Source organism: Fundulus heteroclitus, chromosome 23 (assembly GCF_011125445.2).
Source record: "Fundulus heteroclitus isolate FHET01 chromosome 23, MU-UCD_Fhet_4.1, whole genome shotgun sequence".
NCBI lineage: Eukaryota > Metazoa > Chordata > Actinopteri > Cyprinodontiformes > Fundulidae > Fundulus > Fundulus heteroclitus.
The window spans coordinates 24,341,371-24,366,451 of record NC_046383.1 but is presented as its reverse complement, the minus strand read 5'-3'; the positions used below and the strand labels follow the sequence as shown (position 1 = coordinate 24,366,451).

The 25,081-nt window shown below is 42.9% G+C and overlaps 1 protein-coding gene across 1 annotated transcript; it reads left to right on the top strand.

The window, feature by feature from the left end:
• Window positions 1-1,811: 1,811 nt before the first annotated feature.
• On the top strand, window positions 1,812-24,514 carry LOC105920464 (BTB/POZ domain-containing protein KCTD16). Its single transcript, XM_012856099.3, has 2 exons — window positions 1,812-3,393; window positions 23,222-24,514. Exons 1-2 carry the CDS (start codon window positions 2,601-2,603, stop codon window positions 23,674-23,676), a joined length of 1,248 nt encoding a protein of 415 aa, XP_012711553.2. The 5' UTR covers window positions 1,812-2,600; the 3' UTR covers window positions 23,677-24,514.
• The last annotated feature ends 567 nt before the right edge of the window (window positions 24,515-25,081 follow it).

Sequence of the window (25,081 nt, the reverse complement as noted above, 5' to 3'; positions counted from 1 at the left end):
AGCGTTTCACTTGGTCCAAAGTGGATTTTGCCCCCCCCCCCCCCCCCCCCCCAGGCACTCGGCTTCAGATCTGCACCGCTGACTCTGTGGCATATTCACTTAACAGTTGCCGTGCAATCAGTCACAATCCTCTGCCTCCTTTCCTGGCTTTAATCCAGAGCAGTTCAATAATGAAGGTTATTGGGGAGTTTTTACCTATAAAGACCCACATACCTTATGTAGAATGGGTGAAAGGATAGGACATACAAAAATCAGATAGATAGACCCCCCTTTCAAAGCAGTGCATAATTCTGAAGAGGAAGGAAAACGACACGATTTTCCAAATCCTTAAAGAAATAAAAACCTGAAAAGCGTTGGTTGACCAATATAGTCCGCCCATTTACATCGATGTCTCTGAATAGATTTCAGTGGAAATTGGTCTTCGAAAGTCAGCCTCACCACAAATCCACTGGTTATGTGAAGAAAGTTTCATAAGATACCGTTAGAGAACAAACAGCCTTTTCGAAGATCACGGGACACGCCAGACAGGGTATGAAGTTGTGGAAATGTTTAAGGTAAGGATTTGCTATACAAAAAAATATTCTAACTCCTGAACATCTCAATTCATCAAGTGAAGATAGAAAAGAATCAGGCAGAGCTGCAAACCTACCAAGAGATGACCGCTCATCTAACCTGGTATAATTCTTGAGGAGCTGCACATGTCTACAGCTCAGGTGGGAGAATTTTTTGACAGGAGAGGTACACTCTTCAGATCTGGCCATGAGAAGTCCTCCTCACCGTTTGCCACAAGGTCTGTGGGTCCGGCGAACATGTGAACAAGCTGCTCTTGAGAACCAAAGTAAAACGTTTTTGTGATCGGCAAGAAAAATGTGCAGCGGGCTCAGTCTGCATCTTTGAAACAGGGGACCTGGGTCTGAATCCTGGTTGAGTCAGGAAAGGCACCTGGTGCAAAACTCTGCTAAGTCTGCGTGCAAGTTGCCGTGACTTCCTGTGGCGACCCCGGAATAAGGGAGGAATCGAAACGACTCATGGTCCACGAGAAAAACCGATGCGAGTGATAGAAACCATATGCACTTTATCACCACGGTGAAACACGGTAGCGTCAGCGGCATGCTGTGGGTATACTTTTCTACAGCACAAAAGAAAAGCTGTTAAGCTACAAAAGACATAAGACAGGGGTTCTCCAAAAGGACAGTGATCCTAAACATACAGCCTGATCTACAACGGAATAGTTTTCAGAAAAAAAAGAGATATTCATTTATTCAGCTTGAGGTATTTTTTGCAGAGAGGAATGGGTAAAAATGTCCGTCCGTGCGCAAAGATGGTGGAGACACACCGTAAAAGTATTGCGGCTTTCACTGCTGGAAGAAAAGTGGTTCTATATGGCGCAATGAGCCAAGAGTGCTAAATACAAATCCTACCCCACGCTTGTGCAAAGATGTTGCTTTCACTCTACATAAAACCCCAACCAGAAGACATCGAGGCTTGTGGCTGTACAGCGACCAACATGCGAAAAAGTTACAGAGGTATGACTACTTTTATCGCAGCTGTCAGAGGAGCGGCGGGGAGCTTGGTTTTTGACCGGGATCTTGCACGCAGGGGAGGCTAAAGCTGTAATCTGGATCTGCAGCGTGTAGTTGTCACAGCGGATGAGTTTTTGGAGCCACAGACGCTGACACCTAACCTCTCCCGGGATGAGCGCGTCAGCTGAAGGTGTTAAATATGAATGCGCCGCGAAGAACCTAAACTCGGGGATTAAAATCCGCGCCGCTGGGATGTTGGAGTTGCATCATCATCATCATCATCATCAGCATCATCATAACCCTGAATCCTGCTCGCCAGCTGCGCTCCGCGCCGCCAGTGGCCACGGCAGAGCCGCACAGATGCACACCCCATCTATCAGCCCTCTTCGTGGCGATGGACTTCAAGTGACATTTTCCTTTAAGATGATGTAAGACTGTGCTTCACGGGTGGGATTTTTTTCCCTACCCCCTCCTCCTCCTCCGTGTCACAGTTTGGAGCAACATTATCTTAAATCTTCAGCCGGTTTAGCTGTTTCCGCACTCAGCAATTTGGAGAGACCGGTGCGCAAAGGAGTCCCGCTTCCTGCCTCCTCCTTCTCCTCCTCCTCCTCCTTCTCCTCCTCCTCCTCCTCCTCCCCGTGAGCGCATTTCAGCATCCCAGTAGTCAGGAGCAGAACAATAGGATGCTTTCACAATTTCTCCTCCAGTTTATCCTGGATTTAAGAGGACTGAACTAAGATCCAGATTAATGAAACTTTTTCCTAAATTTGGTTTTCCCTGTTTGGAAGTTCGTTTTTTTTTTCTTCCTTCCTCCCCCCCCCCCTTTGAAGTCACTCCCTCGACCAAATCGCAGGGGTTGTCTGTAACATGATGCTGGTTATGATAATCGATGCTGCTCTGAGAGGATGCAATCGGCTTTACGCACGGGCTTGAAGGATGGACCGTATTGTTCTGACATGAAAACGCTGGCTGCCGGGACTGCGTCTGGAATCCGGGCTCCGCTTTGGGTCTGAACGCGTCGGCTCCATGCAGCTGCACCCCACACCCTGAACTTCTGGGACGTTTTGTGCGAGAGACATGGCACTGAGCGAAAACTGCAAGACGCAGCCAGCGAAAGACCAGGGCTCGGTGCAAACCCCGCCGTCGGACGTGCTTGAGCTGAACGTGGGTGGGCAGGTGTATTATACCCGTCAGGCCACCCTGACCAGCTTCCCAAATTCCCTACTTGGGAAGCTGTTTTCCACCAAAAAAGGGTCTTCAAACGACCTATCGCGGGATCTTAGAGGGCGGTATTTTATTGACAGGGATGGGTTTTTGTTCCGGTACGTGTTGGATTACCTCAGAGACAAGCAGATTGTCCTCCCCGACCACTTTCCGGAGAGGGGGAGGCTGAAAAGAGAGGCAGAGTATTTCCAGCTGCCAGAATTGGCCAAACTTCTGTCGGGCGAGGAGTCCAAACTGTTTCCAGATGACAGCGACTGGGACGACGAGCCGGGCGGCGACCAGAGGCTGTACCCGTCCTACTCCCTGGACAGGAGGTACGGCTACATCACCGTCGCCTTCAGAGGCAGGGAGAGCCACGCCGACCCCAAGGCCAAAAAGTTACCCAGGATCCTCATCAGCGGCAGGATTGGACTGGCCAAGGAGGTGTTTGGAGACGCCCTGAACGAGAACAGGGACCTGGACAGGCCGCCGGACCGGTACACCTGCAGGTTTTACCTCAGGTTCAAGCATCTGGAGAGGGCTTTTGACATGCTGTCAGAGAGCGGCTTTCACATTGCGGCCTGCAACACCTCCCTGACCGCGTCCTCCGCGGGTCATTACGCGGACGACAGGGTCTGGTCCAACTACACGCAGTACATCTTCTACCGTGAGTGAAGAGTTTGTGATCCGATCTGTTTCAGTTTACGCGAAGGAGGCGACGCTCCAGAAGGTTGGGAAGGAGTGGCCAGATGTTAGCCACGACAAGTACATCAAAAATAAAAAACTAAAATCAAATAAAATGCAAAAATTGAATATTAATTTATTTATTTCAAAAAGTGAAACTCACGTATTATTTAGATTCCTTACACATTGAGTGATGTGTGTCGGGCATTTATCTATTTTAATTTTGATGATTGTGGCTAATAATTCACTTTCTCTTTAAAAACGTTTATATTACACAGGACCAAATAAATGCCGGGCTAGAAATGTGTGTCTGGTCAGTTTAAGCACTGCATACCTACTAGGTTGGGGCTCCTTTTGCATGAATTATTGCATTTGTATTGCAGTGGGTCCCTCTGTGGTTTAGCAGGTTAACTCCGCAGCTTTCATATCCGGGACGTGGGTTCGGATCCTGGTTGTGTCAGGAAGGTGTAAAAAAAAAACTCGAGCAAATCTGTGTGCAAGTCGCGATGACTTGCTGTGGTGGACCCTAAATAATAGAGCAGCTGAAAGGACTCACTCACTGCAATAATGCAGCATGGTTTGGTTGTTAACAGCCTGTGGCTAAGTTTAGGTGTTATGAAACCCCCTATGGGTTTTTTTCCCTGCCAAAAGTCAAGAGCACACATTTCCAATGTGAGAGCATTTCACTCTGCTCGCGTTCAAAACCTCTGCTTTCTCTCAAATATATTCTCTTCTCCGTCAAATCTTTGTTTCTGCTCCCAGATTTAATGCTTCTTGCACAGATATTTTCTCCTCCCACTTGCCCCCATAAACCCTGAGGTTGCTTTTATACCAATACCTGCTTTAATATTACCTGGTAGATAGTTATGCTGAGTTTAGATTTGATATACCACAGTGGACCAACAGCGACAGACACATCATCACCGACTTCAACCTAGATTTTGTGTCTCTGTATTCTTCCTCAATGAAAAATGAAATCCTTAGCCCGACCGAGAGGCTTCTGACATTCTCTTTAGTTCAGGAGTGACTTACTGCAGTACAAGGTTTACAGCTTTAGCCCATGTGATGGAGTCGTTTGTGTGGGGTGAATCTTGAGGGTACCACACGTTTTCCTTCCACTCAACCTTCCCTGAAAAAGCACTTTCTGAACAGCCTTTGATCTTTTTTTGGAGGGGGTCCATGACATCTGTCAAGTCAGCAGTCTTCATTAAGATTGTTTTGGCTGCAACACATAATTCCTGTGTTAAAAATCCCCATTTTAGTAGTTCTGTGTAATTTCCTACTTTTTAAAGTACTGTATATATATATATATATATATATATATATATATATATATATATATATATATATATATATATATATATATATATATATATATATATATATATATATATGTGTGTGTGTGTGTGTATATGTGTGTGTGTACATCAGCCTGTGTGTTTAAATAATATATGAGTTTCGCTTTTAGTGTTGATTTACTGAACTAAATTAGCTTTTTGAGGATATTCTAAATTATCAAAGATACGCACGCCTGAGATCATGGGGCAGCATATCACATCATAGAGCCATAACAGAACTTAGGGAGTTTTATTAAGTAACATCCATATGGCAGAAATTTGGGACTGATTCCAAAAAGCCTGCACGTCCATAGGCTATAACAACCTAGTAGTCTGTAGGTCAGGGGTGTCAAACTCATTTCTATATAGGGCCACTTTGGCGTCATGAAGTCATTAAAAGGGCCGGTTGCACGTGTATAGACGATACCTTTCATTTCATAATTTCATTCCAGTTCACATAGAAGCATAAAAAATGCACAGTAACATAAAAGTAGCAACCTTAGGCCCAGTATATACAGTTTATCTGCAAAAAAAAGTTGATATTGGGGTGAGTTACACTTACAGGAGGCACAGATTTAGCCACTTTATACACTTTAAAAGGATATACGCCTCTACTTTATGACATGATGTGCCTTTTCTTTGGCTCTTGAGGGCCGGATTATTTACCTTGACGGGCCGGATTCGGCCCGCGGGCCTTGAGTTTGACACCTGTGCTGTAGGTTAATAGTTTCTAGTCACTACATTAGATTAGTGGAACATATTTGTTTACCCCATTTGTGTCCATGTTTTTAAAAATTCAGAACTGTTTTCATTTTTGTACCAAATCATATGCTCCTTATATTATTTGTGGGCATGGTGGGGAATAAGTAAAGTAACAGATAAATAAATGCAGCATCGGATCAAATCTTTTCATATCCCCTACTAAACAAAGAAATTAAATAAATGCATACTAACTTTCATTCATATAATACTACCTGGCCAGGGAATGAGTAGTAGGGCATCCGATGGGAGTGGATGCCCCACCAACCCCTGTTCATTTTTTTTGACAGCATGTAGGCCTATTCAAAAGTATGATCATAAATTGAAGAAGCAGCCATGCAAAAACACAACAAGAGAGGGGGTAAAAAAGAAAACAATGAACGCAAACACATCCTCTCTACACCCATTCCCTCTGAATATTTGAATCCCTTCAACGTCTGTCTGCAAACTTCTGTTCAGGGTCCGAGATTAGAGGCAGGCTTGGCCGCTGCCCCCCCCGGGGAAGTTGAGTCACAATGCCGCTACACTTCGAGTACACATGTGTCATGACTAAACACGGCTTATTGGTCGGATCCTGACAGCCGCTGGGTTATGAATAATATAGAACCAGCAGGCAGTCAAAAAAATAAATAAAAGGAAAAAGAGATATAACATGCATCGTTCTGAGTCAGTTTTACTTGGAAACAGAGACTGTGCATCAGCTAGCCGCTTAATTAGCAGCAAATCTGGCTCATTCCTTTGCGGAGAAGGGAGACATATGGCCAGTTAAAATGCACTTTGTTCATCGTTCTGAATTGTTCTGAATGGCTCCCTTTAGACTAAGCTGCATGCGCACGTTTTGACACATCACCACCACCACAAATTTCCATGTGTTTCATTGGGATTTTATGTTTTAGACTGGAGTTGTTGCACAATATTGGAGAAAAAAACATATTTGCCATACCATTTCTGAATACTGCAATATAAAAAATTAATTCAGATAAGCTCCCATTTTAACATTTGTCTCTCCTTTCTTTTGCCACAACGTCCCCGTCCCTCGTCGTGAACTTTAGCATCTTGGCCGCATGAAGTGTGTAGGGATTAGGGCCGTGAAAGTCTGTGCATGCATCTTTGCATGCATGGCAGTTAAAATATGATATCCTGCTAAATATTACACCGAAGCAACCCTTTGCTACTGTGATGTAGCATGCATTTTGCAAATAAATGCATCGCGCAGTTCCATTATGGTCCACCACAAAGTAGTGCATAGCTGTCGAACGAACCGACGCACGGTTTAAATGTTTTGGTAATTAAATCTGAAAAGTGTGGATTGCATTTGTACCGAGCATACTTTGCTCGGAGGCCCCTGAAGAGGATCTCGTGCAAACGTTTGCTAATTAGCTGTGCACAGCGCACTGCAAGCACCCTCCACGGTGGTGGTAGCAGCTGCATGCTGCTGAGCTGTTTTTCTCCAGGGAAGGGGAAGCCGGTCAGAGTTGATGGAAAGCTGGATGGAGCTAAACGCAGGGCCAACCCTGGAGGGACAATCTGCCAGAGCCTGAAAAAAAGACTTGACATTGCAGCAAAGGTTCACCTTTCCACCTGTGCGGACTCAACTATGCTTTTCTTTGAGGTCTGCCACGAAAGCCCAGTAAAACACAAACATGCGAAAAGTTATGGTACAAATAATCTTCCGGGGCATTACAGTCGAAGAGTAGGTAGTTACTTTTCAAACGGTTTCATCTTCCCCCCCCTCCACCTGTGACCCTCTGAAATAACCCGCTCTGTATGGGATTTCCTGAGACATTCATTGCTCTCAAGCACAGCGCACAAGCGTAGGTGTTCTCTTTCTCCGCGAACAAACACCGCCCTGGGATGGAGTAGTCCGGCAGAGAGGATGAGAAGGTGCTAAAGTCCAGAACGAGAGCAAAGAAGGACGCTGAAGAGAAGAGAGCCAAAGGGGTCGGAAGAAAGCGAAGTGGCACAGATGGAGGGAGAGAGCTGCGGAGAAAGCAGAGGGCGGGATGAGGGAGTAAAAGTTGCATGAGAGCTGGCCAAGGGGAGAGGGAACTGAGGCAGAAAGAGGCGGGGGGGGGGGGGGGGGGGGAGAGAGACGGAACCGAAATAGATGAAAGTAAGGATGAGACGGGGAAAGTTCATCGAGTCTGAGGCAGCGGTGGGAGGAAAACATTTTAGGTGATGAGAGGAGAGAGGAGAGAGTTGCTTTTCATTAGAAGAGGGTTACAGTGAGAGGAAACATGCGTGTAGTGGGAAACAGAGACCTCGCGAGAATGATGGATAGACACATCAAAAGCAGACAGGCGTGAGAGGGCCGCGCTCCACAGCAACATGGAGAGGCCCGAATCCACACCGAAACGCCCCGCTGCGAATGTGGGGCACTGGAAGGCCTAGAGCAGGTCGTCCCGCTTAAACAACGCGCGGAGGCGAACAGGAATGTTAGGAGGAGGGGGGACAAAACAGATCAGAGCTTTGTTGTAGGTTCGTTATTTATTTTTCCAGCGGAACGTTGAACTGCTTTGCGTTTAATCCCCTTACCTATGCAGACACCCGAACACCAATGCAAAATGATACGCTTAGCGGAGAGTGCAAAATGAACAATCCAGGGCAGTAAGCAAAGTGAGAGACTTTTCCTTCCAGCCTGTCGGTTCCTTTGCATCATTCATGTTGCTCTTCTTGTTAAATGCATCAGTAGTTTACCGCAGCTCCACCGATTCGCCACATTAGCGTTAGACGTTTTGCATAATGCTCTTCGCTTCTTCCCTCCTCTGTGCAGCACGTTCGGCTCGGTCCCTCGTCTTGTCGGGACTTTCAAAGTCCACGTTTGGGTTAATTTCTAAAAACATGCGAAAAAAGTGCTTTTGGTCCCACTTTAGACAAAGAGAAGAAAAAAGAAAGGGGGGGGGGGGCGAGATTTTGAACAAAAGGGCAAGCTCATCAAGGGGTCACAACGACATCATAATTAGGAGCCTTTTCACTGGCAAGTTGAGTTAGAATAGTATCGGCAAGTGCTCAGATCAAATTAGAATGATCTGATTAGATGGCTTAGAAAATAGAAGAATCTATAATTATAGTGTTATGGAAGCTCAGTCTGTCCTGATTAGAAAATATGCCTGCTACTGAAGACTTGCTGTGAATGTGGAACCAGGGACACCAAGGCAGGGTAGTGGTTGCAATCCAAAGAAGAAAAGAATCTCATCAAAATACTTGGATGCACCAACTCAAAGGTGCTGATTGATTTCTACGGTTATTGATCTATAGTTTATTACCTGGAAAGCCCGTGCCCATGCATTTTTTTAGTGGTTAGGTACAATAAATCCACAATGAAATATAATACAATAAATGCAGAGGCATTTATAATCAAGATTAGGAATTAAAATCTTGCATCAGTTTAAAGCCCTTTTCCAGGTGTGAGGTGCATATTAACGTAAAGCAGCTGTAACAAAGAACAAAAGAAACCAGGGAGTGTTTATACCAATGAAGACAAGCAGGGGACGAGTGTGGGATGATTAGCGAATGAAGAGAGAGGAAACCTAGCATAATGCAGAAAATAAAGCAGGACATGGGGCTTAACATACAGAGTTAAACAGGAATAGATTATTTAGCTTTTTGTAGTTTTGGTTGTTTTGCAGCTGACTTATTTTGCGCTTCAATCTGGACCTGACTATCAGGTGTTTTTTAACCGTTTTAGATGAGCCACAAGTTTAAAGTCATTTTGGATAATCTGCTCACAGTAAGGAAAAGGGGTCGTGTGACTCTAATAAATAAAATCTTCAGTGCCACGAACAAATATTTGCCCATTAATATTTTATTGCTCAGACGGATGTGCAAAACACCTGAACAGTGGATGGTTCATAAACAGCAGGGTAACAACGTGCTTTTTAGGTTTGTCCGATAAATCAACACCAAATACACTCGATACATGTCTACACAGGTCATTATTTTGCATCAGCATGTTTTATGGAGGACAGAGCGTCCTGCGTGTCAGATCAGACACCTCAGCTGGGTTCTCCATGGCAGTAAAATCTGCACCTAACAACATCTTCACTGCTTTTTTTCATGAAGTCATCTAGTTTTTTTTTTCTTCACGCTAGAAAGAAACACAAAAAGAGAGCTTTGGGATTAAGGCATTAAGTGTTACTGAAAGCGAAATAAACTTTCTAGATCTATTCGAAGAGGGTAGCATGTAAACAATTTCCCCGACAACCATAGTCGCTTAACGGCGTCAAAGATTCAGTTTTATGGTGTACAGACAGGAATGGTTTTTATTAACCAAGTGTTGCAAAAGACGGTTTTAAAAACATCTCCCGGGCGTCATGGTTAACTGGCGCGGTTTGTGATAGCACGAAAACTCTTAGCTTGGCAGCACTGTGCGCACCAAAGAGTACATTTCATAGAGGAAGCAAAACTGAACTAAACATAAAAAAAAAAAAAAATACAGGCAGTGCATTGAGAGCTTTCTCTATTATAGTAACCAATTTATAGACGATTTATAGTAACCAATTAACATGACAGTCACTTTGGAAAGAATGTTGGAGTACCTGGAGAGAACCCAGGCATGCAAAGGGAGAACATGCAGGCTTTGTACACAAAGAGTCCAGGCCAGGATTTGAACCCAGGACCTTTCTTGTTGCAAGGAAGGTGTTAGCATTGCTAAAAAAAAATTTTTTTTTATTTTTTTTTGGCAAACACAAGATCTAAGACAGCTAATTTGTTAACAAAATTAAAAAACTAAGACAGACCTAAATCCTCGCCTAGAGCTAGTCGTTAATGTGGATTAATCATTTGGAGTTAGCTGAAACAGACAAGAATTCATGTTTGCACATTACACGACAATTTAACTCCAGATCTCTGCTTTACATGCCCCCCCCCCCCAGATTAAAAAGTCCATTATTTCTGTTGTGGTTATGAACAAATTGAAGATTCCAGCTGATATCTAGCGCTGGTTTCCAATTATCTGCGGGGAGAGAGACGAGGCTGAAGTCTGATATAAATGCACCGCGCGGCTCCAAAATGTTCCTCCTCTCAGTGAACTCACTGAGACATGACGGAGTGCTCGACCTATTTATTCAAGATCTGAATGCAGAAACCGTAATGCACAACAGGAGGACCTTAATTTGGTTCATTGGTTTACAACTAGCTGTCATCTCGTATGAAATAAGTCCGTAACCTGCCGTGAACCTGCTGATTCATCGTCACTCTGCGCTGAGAACCTGTAACCCCACAGGCAAAAATCATCTCTTCCCGCTCTGACAGGGACGGTGCCTGGTCAGAGTGGGGGGGGAGATCTACTGTAAGGACAGAGAATGGTTTCTAGATGCCCTTGTTAAAATACCTCTATAGCCGTACGTTTGGTCTAGAATGAGGTGAGGCGAGGCCATGACGGCTTCTGAGAAATGATAACAAGGCTGCAGGGAGGGACAGGGAAAGTAATCTATAGCTTAGGTGCAAAGGAGGCAGAGATTGGCCCATCGCCGAGCTCTCACAGAGCCAGGCTGAAGTCCGGATTGGCAATACCGACGATAGATGAATGGTGTTCCCATGAATAACTCATTTAAGTCTCTAATAGCACCTTGCAGAGGAATGGTTGGCTGTAGGAGGAGGTATGTGTACAGAACTCTTTGGACTTCATCAATCTAAAGCAGACAATCAGGCCCAGCTCTGAAAAAACAAACAAACAAATGATTGGTTGGAAAGAAACTTTTATAAAAAAAAAAAAAAAATCTACTTATTGAAGTTATGTACCATACCATTCCACACACCGTTTTACTATCGCACATTCAAGTTCAGATGACCCTAAATATTTAGCGCAGCAGAAAATATTTAATCAAGAGTTGTTGTTTTTTTGGCCTGGGATATCTCGTAATCGTTGCCTCAATATTGTCAAGATAACGGATTGTACCATATTTATGATAGATTGCACTATTAAAAAACTCTCTTTTGCACCATTTATAATTGCCTATCGTCCTCTCTGTGCCAACGCTTAATCAAAACTGAAATTTTGAAAAATGAACAAAGCAAGACTTTTAAAAAGCAAAGTTTCGCATGTGAAAAATGAGACTAAAAGGTTAAACTCTAATTTTATTTCACCCTCCCACTGATTAAAACCATCTGCGTGCTTCCTGGTTGTTATTTTTATCCCTTGTCCTACTATTTCTGTATCCTGATGCAACTGGAGGGCAGGTATAACAGCTCTTATTGGGTCTGACACCAAACCCCTTAATGATCACTCCAGAGACACTTAATGGCTGCTTGGACGCAAATCTCCTCACATAGCAGCATGCTGAGTGTTTTCTGAAGATGGCAGGTTTCCCTGGGCTGGTGTGCAGAAGGTGACCTCCTGCAAATTAGGGCTTTTTTGGGGGTCCATTAAACTCTTCACCGACTTCACAAAACTTTAATCAGAAAGCAATAGAGCTTCTTATATAAATGCTCTATCTATCTATCTATCTATCTATCTATCTATCTATCTATCTATCTATCTATCTATCTATCTATCTATCTATATATATATATATATATATATATATATATATATATATATATATATATATATATATATATATATATATATATATATATATTTATATATATATATATATAGTGCCTTACAAATGTCTCGTAGAAGAGAGCATCCCCATTGCGTGACGCTGCTTCTACGTTTTACCGTGAGGGTGCGGCGTTGTTGTCCTGTTGACAGATTCTCTCACATTCTCTGAGCTGTGGATCTTTGCAGCTCTTCCAGAGCTACCATGCCCCCCCCACCCCTCCTTGCTGCTTCTCTGATTAATGTTCTCCCTGCCTGGTCTCTCAGTTTAGCTGGATACCCATGTCTTGGTTGCGCTGCAGTTCTGCCGCATTCTTACCCTTTTTTTACACATTTGCTGAACATTTAAACTGTATCTCAGAGCTGTCGACCGCATTTCTTGGTCTTTCTGATGCTTTTTGTTCTGTAATAGCGTCTAATAGCGACCGCCGAGGCCTTCAATGGAAAGCTTAATTTATACTGAGTGAAAACACACGTGTGGGCTCTTTAGATTTTCTTTAGGGGTATCAGAGTAAAGAGATTAGGGGTGGTTATTGCCAAAGAAGTCACGATTCGATTCACGATTCACATGCCACGATCCGATTCTATCACGATGCATCACGATACTTGAATTATTGCGATGTATCGCGATGCATTGCGATTTTTTTACTGAACACTGTTAGAAAAGAAAAAAATTACAGCCATTACCAGTGGCTGACTGGCTGTGTATGGATAGTGTCTTCAATTGATACATAACTGAAAGCAACTGAATTCATTTATAGCTGTATTTATTGAAATGACTTTTGGAGGTATTGCCATGAAAACACATATTACTGTTACTGGACACAAATATTATTATTATTGGACTGGACACACTGACAAAAAGTGCTTAGGATTTATAAAACTTAAAATAACAAAATAAGGATGTCTTCAACTACGGAAAACAAGTCCAGTTGCTTTGTTTTGTACTTTTTTTTGGAACAAAATAAGGATAATTAGTACCGTTTATATGGCCTCACTGGTCCTTTAAACCAATGAAGTTGTATTCCACTTGTTTTTGGCTGATGTTTGCCAACCATTCATGCAATTTTATTTATTATTTTTTTAAAATTAATAATCGATACTTGGTGTCAAGAATCGATGCAGTAGATCGCGAAAATTAGAATCGCGATGCATCGTCATGACGATTATTTTGCCCACCCCTAAAAGAGATATGAATAGAATTTTTTTATTTGTAAAATAATTGTAAACCACGTCATTTCCTTTCCTGCTTAGTCCTGAAGTTTCCCTAAAATGCACGGCCGTTTGTGGATGACGGGTCAAAAGTAGTGGAAGGTAGTATAATTTCGAAGCTTCTCCCTGATGACAGGCCGAAGAAGAAGGATTACTCCCTCTCTCCAGACAATCCTCTGGAGGCATCATTTAGAGGATGATAAGAACACCTTTCCTTTTCCTGCTTAATCAGGGCTTGTGCAGAGGAAAGGTGCGGCTCAGGGTCAGGGGAGAGAGGCTGATGAGGATGTTTCAATCTGCCTGCGTTGCTTGTTCATCTCTCGGTCAGGGTGACACTCATCAGATCGGCACCCTCTTGACAACATGCGCGTGTCATTAATACTCAGCCAGCGAAGCTGTCACTCTCCTCACGGGGAGCAGCTAACGCAGGCCAACCCCGGAGCGCACAAGTGTGGTAACCTTGAATTAGAGCGTGTGGGTTTCATGGGGGCGAGACGGCGCGCTTCTTTTTCATGCGGCCCTTTCACGCTGAAGCCCCCTGACGGAGGCGGCTTCGTCCGAGCACGCCGGGGTCTGCTTGGCGAAAGTAACCAAACTCAAATCTATGTATTGTTTTACATGGCAAGAGAACAGCTGTAGTCATCAGTCAGGCTCGGACATCGGGTGATGAAGTGAGTCTCTGTGAAATGGATTTCCCTCCCGCCGCAGGGACAGCCGCTGCCTTTGCAAGACAAGCCCGTTTTGTGCTGCAAGGGCACACTGGCCTCATTTGTGAGTTAACAAGCATGTAAACTATGCTCCTCTCGAGGCGGGGGAAGATTAAGAAATATTTGGTCAGCATCATCAGAATGTACTCCCTGACTTGCTGCGTGTATTTTCAATCAGCCTGCATTTATCCTTCATGTATTATACAGCTAGATTACCCCCCCCCACACACACACACACATATGGTCAGGTACATTCCCTGTGTTTTGTTTAGTTGCCCAGAAAATGTTATTGCACCTGGGCCACGCAGCACCTGAAGCACTTCAAGATAATTCAGACTGCTCAGTCTCACAGGGTTAGGCTGTGCTATGGGCAAACAACAGACAGAAATGAAAAGACATATCATTCCAGTCTGATGTGTTTTTTTATTTTTATTTATTTCTTTTAGACAGCTTAGATGCAAAATGCTGTTTTTTTAGTTTACACGTTATTCTCATGAATTTTGACTCAGGGTACAGTTCTGAATCTGAATCAATTTTGGGAATTTTGGCTCACTTGAGCTTTCTCCACATACAGTTGAAACTAGATATTGACATAGACTTTAGAAAATGAGTCATAACTTTATTTTCTCACTGTTGGAGAATATATCAGACTAAGCCTCTCCTATTTTAGGTCAGTAATGATTACATATAATATTTGCGAAATGCCATAATAATGACAGATTTTTTAAAACTTTCCTAAAAGAAGAAGTTCACATACATTCCTTTGGCAGTGTTGCCTTTAAACTTTATGACTCTGGTCAAACATTTTGGCTTTCCTTCCCAAGGTTTCTAACAATGGTCTCCCAGAAATTTGTCCCATTCCTCCTGGTAGAACTGGTGCAGCTGAGTCAGTCAAGAGTCTCAGCATTGATAAAGTCTGTACCATTTCTCTGGCTTGTTTAGATTAAATGTCTTAAAGTAGACTTTCTGTTTCAAGAGTAATTTCCTTCTAAAGAAGTTATTTATTCAATGAAGATCACATCTCTATGGCAAAAGAACAGGACAGGACCCAGAAGCGCCTAACCGCCAACAGGAGTGGTTAACATTAACAACTGGTGTTTTAACTGCTGCTATTAAGCCACTTTTTAACTAATCTGGCTGTATCCTTTGGGTCATTGTTTATTTTGAAGACCCATTTATACCCAAGCTTCAACTTCCTAGCTAATGTCTTGAGATGCTGCTTCAATAATATTCTTTACTCATCTATTTCGTGTACCCGTCCCCACTGCAGCTAAAAATCCAGACCACACAATCCTGCCTCGTGCCCTACAGACTTCCCTCCTCTCAGTCCAAACATAATAATTGTTGTTGTTGTCTTACACTTAAATTTTAGATTTAATCAGACAACAGTGTATGTCTACAAAAACTACGGTCTTTATCTCCAACTGTATTTTTAAACTGGCTGCACAGTGGCGCAGTGGGTAGCGCTGTTGCCTTGCAGCAAGAAGGTCCTGGGTTCAAGTACACCCCTGGGTCTTTCTGCATGGAGTTTGCATGTGTGGGTTCTCTCCGGGTACTCCGGCTTCCTCCCACAGACCAAAAACATGACTGTTAGGTTAATTGGTTTCTCCAAATTGTCCTTAGGTGTGAGTGTGTGCGTGAATGGTTGTTTGTCCTGTTTGTCTCTCTGTGTTGCCCTGCGACAGACTGGCGACCTGTCCAGGGTGTACCCTGCCTCTCGCCCAATGAACGCTGGAGATAGGCACCAGCACCCCCCGCGACCCCATGAGGGATAAAGCGGTTCGGAAAATGGCTGGATGTATTTTTAAACTGTGTTTTGGCTTTTCATGTTGCTTTTGGAGTGATGGCCTCTTCCTGACTGAACGGCCGTTCAGGCCATGTTAGTACAGGGCCAGTTTAAAAAATTTTAGAGAGCCCCAGTTCTCTCCCTGATATCTTTGTTGATTTATTTTGATTGTTCCATGATATTATGATTGGTGAGTCGCCATAAAATGCATCCGTTGGCGTGCCCCCAGTTAACTCAAAGATGGCAAGTTAAAAGCTCATAAAGCCATTGTCATTTTCTGGTCTTTCCCAAATTGTTGAAGGCAAGGCAAGGCAAGTTTATTTATGTAGCACTTTTCAGTAACAAAACGATTCAAAGTGCTGTACATGAACAGAAAAACATTACAGATGGAAAAATTACAAAGGAAAAGAAAAGCATTGCAGTAACAAAGGAATAAGCTAAGTAAATCTTTGACTAGACTTCTTTCATACATTAACAAGCATCCAGAAAGCATAAAATCACAATACTTAATTGTTTCTAATAATGATAATAAATTTCATTTCTAATTTCATCAGCAAGATCTCAAATTGCTACAGAGTTCAAATAAGTTAAAAACAGGGTAAAGGAAATTAAAAACACACTCAATTAAAAACAGTAAGATAAGGTTAAAAATCAGTTTGTGGTTAGCATTCATTGGCCTTTTTGAATAAAAAGGTTTTCAGGCCTGTTTTATATTATTCATAATAAGAAATAAACTAAGTAAATCCTTGGGGGTTTCTGATCCAAAGTAATCTGAAAGAAACTTCTGAATAATAAGAAAGGATAATAAGAAAATGACAAATACATCCTCTGCAGAAATACCTCTAATTATTCTGGCATTTGGCAAAGAGAAAAAAATCTTTAGTCATCCAAACTGACTCGACGCAGGGAGACTTTACACTGATATTATTTGATGTCAGACGGCTTATGTGTGTTTTTGTACAGTTTATGTAAATATATAGTTTCAGCTGTAAGAATTCAGAGCCCCTCTAACATGATTAAAACACTTTGCAGAGGCACCTTTAATGAGTCAGCGAAGGCGCTCAAAATAAACACAAAAAAAGAACATCGATACTTGGGAATAAACTCAGTGACATTTTACATCTGGGTTTGTCAGAGAGCTCTGCCTTCAGTCCACATCATGTCCTACTTCTCTGCCAATTAGAGCCTTTAAAATCTACAAACACTCACATCTCTACAGAAACCGACCTCTCTCGGGCGTGATGAGGACAATCATGGCTGCAGTCATTGTTGGAGTTTTAGGGGGAGACCCCGTGAGACATGCTCTGTGCTGGGCTCAACTCCATCTCCGTTTCATTTATAAAGAGCGCAGACACAAAGCCTCAGTCTGGCTTCAGAAGCAGCCCCAGTCTGTTAATGTGGAGGAAATCAGATCTCTCAGTCAGGCTACATTCAGCTGGGAGAAACACATTACAATCAATAGCTTCCCTGAAAAGATAGTAAAGTGAACACACCCACTTGTTTAAAGAGAAGGATGAGACTCTTAGTGTTTTTCAGACTAAAAAGCACGACGTGAAATTTGGACATTAAGTAATTTACTCAATGAAGTTGGATATCATGAACCTTCAAGTTGTATTCTTCAGCTGGATTTTAGGTCAGGCCATATTACGATTACAGCAGCAATGCTGCTTAGAGATAATATCATGAACCCAGCACTGTAAAGCATTATTTAGCTGAAGCATTTCATTGAGTAGATCAGAATAACAAACCACTGACAATAGTATCTCCACAAAACACAGCAAACTGGTCCTGAACTGGTTTAGAAATTTAGTTTTTCTGACAAAGCCTGGTGTGTTACTTTAGAAAACAAAACACTCCCTTAAAAGATCTAACGGTGTTCCCCAAGGATGTATTTCAGGTCCGATTTTATTTCCTATATCTACAAAATGGGTGTCGACAGAGAATAACTGCTCCCATGTCATATGTATAAGCTGATTACCTGCTGATGAAGCTGACATCTTCATCAGCAGCAAGGCTAAATGTATGACTTTCATTTGTTGTCACGTAAGAAAGGTAATTATTCCATTATCCTGATTGATTCAGATTCAGACAACTTTATTAGTCCCTATGGCCAATTAATTTGTATTCCAGTCTATATATTTATCTCTTGCATACATCTTTAAACCAAAAATACAATGAAATACATATATTTAAACGATAACTGATATATCTATTTGTGCAAGATGTGCTGGTATTTCAGAATCTGTTGATTTATTGGGATTTTCATGTATAAATATCAACCAGATTTACAGAGAATGCTCTAGTGAGCAGCAGATGTGCTGATAAAAATAGATCCCCAGGGTTTTGATTATTTCTGATAGCTCCCCGGGGATCCTGCACTTCTGTTTGTGTTTGGCACTCCTTAGCATTAGTTATCATCCGTAGATTCCTGTTTCTGTCATTAGATAAGTTTTCTGTTCATTATTTATGTTAGTAGTTTATTCGTGCTTCTGTTTCTATTCCTTTTTTCCTGCCTGCCAGCCTATTCTCAGTTTAGTTAAGTTATTTTTTTCCTTATCTGGTATTTCTTCATGCATCCCTGTTAGATTCTGTTCTCCTCCGGCCTCTGTCAGATCATGGCCCCCTCTTTAGTCAGCTGGTTTTGTCTTATTCAGTGTTAGGTCCCCCGTTACGCACACCGTGTTTCTGGTTTAGTCTTCAACATGGGCGTCGCCGGTTCAACTCCCAGACCGTGGACATTTGCCACATGTCTTCCCACTCTCTTTTAAACCCTCTTTCCTGCTTTACCACTTTCAAGGGCCACAAACAAAAGAAAAAGGAAAATAGCCTTGGTGGTCTGAGGTTTGATGTCACGGGACAAATTGCATCCAAATGACATAAAGCCAACAGTACATTAACCAAAGGAGGCAAAACATTATATCTAGATGCACAGCATGGTGAACCTTGAAATATACGGGCTGCAACAGCGGATCAATTGTGTCATGCCGCTCCTGTTGGCCAAGAACATGAAACTGAGGCTATAATCACAAAGTCTCACCAATACTGGACAATAATAGATCACAAAACGGTTGCCTTTTCTCTATTTCAGCTTTTTCATAAGGTTGGGTCAGAATTTGGTGTGAATAACATGAAAGCATGGCTCCATCATGTCTTGTATCAAAGGTTTAGGCTTGCAGTGGTAGTTTTATAGCATTGTGGATTTAGTTTTGGCACATTTGGGCCTTTTATTGGTGAAAAACACCACAGCCAGCCTGAGTCGAACTATGTTCGTCGCTCTGTGACCACAGTGTGCCCATCCATCCCTACTAACAGGATAATGCAACATGTCTCAGATCTCAAATTATCTCACTCTGGTGTCTTAACTACGACAGTGTCGCCAGATCTCAGTCCAACAGAGCATCTCTGAGATGTGGTGTAATTGGGGATTACCATCGTGAATGTGCGGCTGGGAAATCTGCAGTGACTGTCTGATGCTGTTGTGTCGATTTGGACCGAGATCTCTGAGGCAAATTTATAATCTCTTGTTGAATCCATGCCAGTGAGAATTATGGCCGTTCTGAAGAGAAAACGGGGTCAAACCCGGTATTTGCAAGGCGTACCTAATAAAGTGGCGGCCGAGTAACAAATCGCCATCTGGCTTTATGTTTGAAATCAGAGATATTGCTTTTTATGGCTAAAAAGCTGTTTTTGTGTGACGCTTCATTACTTGATGACTCAAATGTATTAGTGATACTTGGTCTAAATAAAAAATACGGGTACATTTGATAAAACAGCCTTTTTTTTCTATCTTTTTGTTCCATACCTGTGGAATAAGCTTAAAAATGTCACTGATCTGTTGACTCTCCTTATACTTTCAAGGGTGCTATTAAAACTGCTCAGGGAGGTACAGAGAGAGGAAAAAAATGGCGTATTTAACCCTCACATGAATTGCGTCTGCTTTTAGTTGCCATGGAATAACAAAAATAGCAGCTGCTTCACTCCTATCGTATCTATAATTGCTTTCTCTCAGCTTTTTTTTCCACTCTTCAACTTTCTGCTTCCATTCTGATTGGAAGCTGTTTTAGCCGTGCTGCCATCTGGACCAGGACTTTCTGTGAGAAGAGATGCAGTATCGCTCCTTGGCCACAAAAAAAAAAAAAAAAAGTCTTTATTTAGACTCATTATTAGTTATTTATATATTCTAAATCAGTTATTCAGAGCTGTCTTCCTTGCAAATACAAGAAGCGGTGACTAAAGAACAATTTGCCGTCTTCTTATCAGCTCTTCTCGGGTTGTTGCTCCGCGGGCATCACTCATTTGAATCATCAGAGAGCTCGGCAGATGCTCGGCGCTTGTGATCGCTGACGATTGGAGGGACAGAAAGAGATGTCAGATCATATGAAACTCGCCCCATTGGGCTTTTCCTTACAATGATTTGCACAAAAAAAGCCCTAATAGCCATAAAAATCTCATTAAGATCCGAGATTACGGCTAAAATGAGCTCTTGGGACTCTCTTTTTTTTCCCATCCCTCTGAGATTATGTAACACCAAACTTTGTCTTTTAATGTGCGGTTTTGCATCACTGAAATAAGACCTCCAGGTACTTTTCTCTCACTGCCTTGCTAATTACTAATTCTCCTGCCTGGCCTGGAAATGTTTTCAGTTGCTATTATTGGGTGTTGGCTTGTTTCCTAATCGGGTTGCCCCTCTGGACTACAGCATCCATCCATTTAGAAACAATGCCCTGCCTCCACCTCCCCCCGCTGCTCCTGATCCTCCTTTACTAAAGCGCCTGCATCCATTTGCCCATTTGTGCTGCTCGTCTGCTGCCGGATTCGGCGAGATTCATTTTCTGCGGGGGGAAATTGGTGCACTGATTGGCCTCTTTACTCATGGATTAGCCATTAAAAAGCTGTTAGTGACTCTCCGACTATATCATCTCAATGCAATCATGGCAGCAGAGATAAGGTCGTTATTGCAGTCTGGGCAGAGAGGTTAAAATCCCCCTTGAACCCTGCTCCTTCTAAATCGGCGCATGTGCTGGAGGGAGGCAATGGACAAATCATCGCCCCGCGACGTCCCCGCTACTGAGCTGGTATCATCCCATTAGAAAAAAAAAAAAAAAAAGCTATTAGGAGGTCTTCGGGAGTTTGCATTTTCTGTTTACATACCGTTAGCGGATCCACATCTTTCCACGGCACGTCTCCAACTGTGAGCAGATCGAAGCGGCCTTGTTTATTTTGGGAAAAAGAAGGACAGCGCCAGTGTCTTTGACTTGAGCGCTTTCACAAGCCAGCAGGCAGTACTGTACAGCGCAGTGTTTCTGCTTCGTAATTAGCTGTGTAGGAGGAAGCGAGATGAGACGAGAAGAAGAAGAGAAGAAAAGAGAGAAAAAAGGGCTGCTGGAATCTTCTGCCAGTGCCGATTTATCTAAACTCCAAGAGACCAGGACGCCCCCGGGGTCAGCCGCTGAATGCATTCACTCTTACCCCGGCTTGCTATTTGTTAACCTGCTTTTTCCTTTTTTTTTTATTACCTCGGTGCCCCTCCCAAAAGGTAGAAAGCACACTGCCCCGGGCTTTTGTGACTGGCTGATCCGAAACAAAGCTAAAGTGCCTGCGTCTCGGCGTTGTGGCTCTAGGTCTAATTAGAAACGGTGACAGCAGAGCCAGATTGCGCTCTGGGTCTGAGGCGAGGTTTTGCCGGGGGAAATGGGAAAGGTCTTTCAGCGCGCCGTGCTGAGCTGTTTGAGCTCCGGGGGGTGGGGTCGTCTTATCGCAGGGAGCAATATGCACAGCCCGGCAGCTTTTTTTTTTTTTTTGGATTAAACACTAAATGTCAGAGGAATCGCATGTTCTAACTGCTGAACCTCTCAAATACCTGCACACACTGTCATCTGATATGTGTAGAAAGATACAGCACATTGCAGACGTATTTATGCCATGTCAACCTGATTTATCGTTTCCTTTTATACAAATAAAAAAAAATCGGAATATTTTGCCATGCATTTGTATTTTTTTTTTTTACCTTGAGTCAATAGCCTGTAGAATGATCTTTTGCCGCAATTACAGCTGCAATTCTTGAAGGGCACCACATTTAGTGACAGACCTTTTTGCCAAATGTTTTAATGGCAAAACAGCTCAACCTCTCAATTGGATTTTGGAGGCAACACATAAATATGCTTTGGTCTAATTCAGGGGTGGCCAAGTCCAGTCCTTGAGAGCTACTGTCCTGTGACTTTTAGCTGCATCCCTTCTCCAGCACACCTGAATCAAATGGCTGAATTCCCTCATCAGCAGCCATTCAGCTCTGCAGAGGTCTCTGAGCCGTTCACTTGACTCAGGTGTTGGACCTGCTGGAAGGTGAACTTCAGCCCCACTTTAAAGTCTTCTGCAGCCTGTAACAAGTTTTATTTCAGGATTCTCCAGCATTTAGCTCCTCCCATCTTCTCATCAACTCTGTCGGGCTTCACCGTTACCGCCGGAGAGCAGCGTCGCCGTGTTGCCGGCATGTTTTTAATGTTGGATGTAAAATTATTCTCCGGTAGATTTTGTTTTAGCTTGGAATGCTGCCTACATGCTTCTTAAAACTGGAAGTAATATTAAAGGTTTGAAGTGGCGCAGCCAGAACCCAAACTTGAATCTGAACAAGAATCCATCAAGGAAGCTAAAGATTAGGGTGATGGCAGGGAGCCCTTGCGACCTCGAACAGGCGGAGCTAATCACTAAAGATAGATCATCCAAATTTCAGTGGAAACAGCAAAAAGTTGGTTAGCGATCATAAAAAAGGGTTTCATTGCTGTAATGCCAATACAGATTTGTTCTATTGATAATCAAGGACAGTAAAACTAACTTTACTTTTGAATTTTCTAATATAAAACTTAGAATAAAAAGAGTTGCTGTTCCTTTTACATTTTTTTTAATAATCCTTTAAGATATAATTTTTTTTCCTAATCAGAAACAAACTTATTGGTCTTTGAATGGTGTGGATAATTTCAGGCTTAACCATCAGTCAAAAAGTTTGATTTCTGGTCTGTACCTGGCTTAAGGCTTCCTTTTTTGTCACTTGTCCATAAAGGCCAAATTTGTGGAATAAACGACTAATATGTTCCACCTGAGCTGTGTATCTGTGCAGCTCCTCCAAGTTTACCATGGGCCTCTTGGTTGCCTTTCTGATTAATGCTTTTCTTGCTTGGTCTGACGGTTAAAGTCGATGGCTTTATCTTGGTATATTTCATGTTTAATACTCTTTCCTCTTTTTGTTTTTTAGATTTTTGTTTCTTTAAATTGGAAAATCCATGTACTGTTCTATCTTCTACCTCACAATGATTTGCTATTTTATGTTGGTCTATCACCTAAAACACCAAGAAATTACTTGGAAATGTGTGTTTAGAAAGCTGCAAAATATGAAAAAGTTCAAGAAGTTTGAATACTTGTGATGCTAGTCAGCATTTGAATAAACAAATCTTTTTTGTTTTTTATCTTAGGTGGGCCCTCCCGGTGGTCGTCCTCTCACTGTGACTGCTGCTGCAAGAGCCACAAAAGTGAGCACGAGGGCGAGAGCGGTACCTCCTTCAACGACCTCTCCACGTCCTGCTCCGAGACCCAGTCAGAGGCCAGCTCCCCCCAGGGGACCGTGATCCGTGGGCCGGTGAGCCGCCAGTCCAAAATCCAAACGCTGGACCGGCCCGTGCCCAAAGGCCCGGCCCTCATGCTGCAGCAGCAGGCGGAGATGCGGCGCAAGACGGACATGCTCCGTGTGAGGACCTTCGGGATGCGGGAGCGAGACGCCGCCAAGAGGAAAGCACACAAGGAGAAGATGACTCCGGAGCAGGAGCTGGAGAAATGCATTCAGGACTTCCGGCGCATTCGGATTCCTGATCGCTTCCCAGAGAGGAAGTACATGTGGCAATCTGAGCTCTTAAGAAAGTACAGACTCTAAAAAAAAAAAGAAAAAAACAAAGAGGGAGAAGAGGAGAGGTAAAGACAGAGCGATGTGGTGCTATAGGGTCATGTCACCGCCGATAAAGAGTATTAAAATTCATAGTCAATACACTGCACACTCTAAGGCACATACTGTACCAGAGAATAAGACTATCCTATCAGGATGGATTGCTAAAAGCACACAAAAATACAAAAGCGGTGTGAGTTATTTATCTGTAACCTTTGCACAGTGTTGTGTAGGAATATGCACATGTGTAACTCAGACTGAAGCCTCCTGCTCTCTCCGTAGAGAAGAGAAGAGAAGAGAAGAGAAGAGAAAGCTATACTCCAGGTCATAACGCCACTGACAACAAAGCGACCTCAGGGGAAACATCGTTTCAGTTCACCTACCCACCACCACGTTCTGCATGTGCAGTCGGCCACGATGGCTGCTTTTTTCGAGCGGATGTACCCAGATGGTGCTGTGAGCTGGCAACAGATTATCACTAGACTTCACCGATAACACACACACACACACACACACACACATTGAGTATGCTTCAGTATCAGCACTGCATGTCATCTCACCCTTAGCATAATTATGCAATAGCAAACAAAATCTAAAATCATACTTTGATGGGTGAAAAAGGGTGTTGGTGGGTGAGAGTGATGTACCGAGGGAAGCACTGCCTTGATCTGTTTGTACTATTTATTTATTTTTTTGTCTGATGTTGTCATTACTTGTTGGTGAGAAGATTCTGTGTCGGTAGAGAAAATGGCAACGGCTATTGACGGGTTTGCTGATTGTAAATGTGCTAAATGACTAAATAAATGGGTTATAATTCTATCTAAAGAGCCGAACCTGCGTGCTCCCTGCGTTTTTTAAACGTCCCTCTGCCGTAGCAGCTTGAGGCACGTGGGTTAGCAGGGGAGGTGTGATCAGTGCAAACTAATTCAGCTGTATCTCAAACAACGGCTTAAAAGCAGAAATCGTCCTATTTGTTAGCCGTAGACCTGCATTTATTGAGGGCAGAGGTAAAAACAGCTGATATCCCGTTTAACAAACAACCGAAAGGTAGACCTACAGCACAGCTAGCTGGGACAGGAAGTTAGAAAAGCAGCATAGCTTTTACTCCAGCTTCACCAACTGTGGGAAGATTGAGGATCTCTTCCTTGATTTTTGTTACGTGGTGACCATTCATCATTTCCCCCCTTGCTATGTCTTTGCAGTTTAGGTCGTTTCGTACACTTAAGCCCAACAGTATTTATCCCACTGGCAGATTCAGATTTAAAAATATTCTGATCAGACTAAGAAGTTTGTGTCTCATCATCTAAAGATGATAAAAATAACCCCCATTAGTTGTATTATTTACACTAAATAATATCAATAATGGGTGGAAACGTCTTTAGTGGCTTTAGTGGCA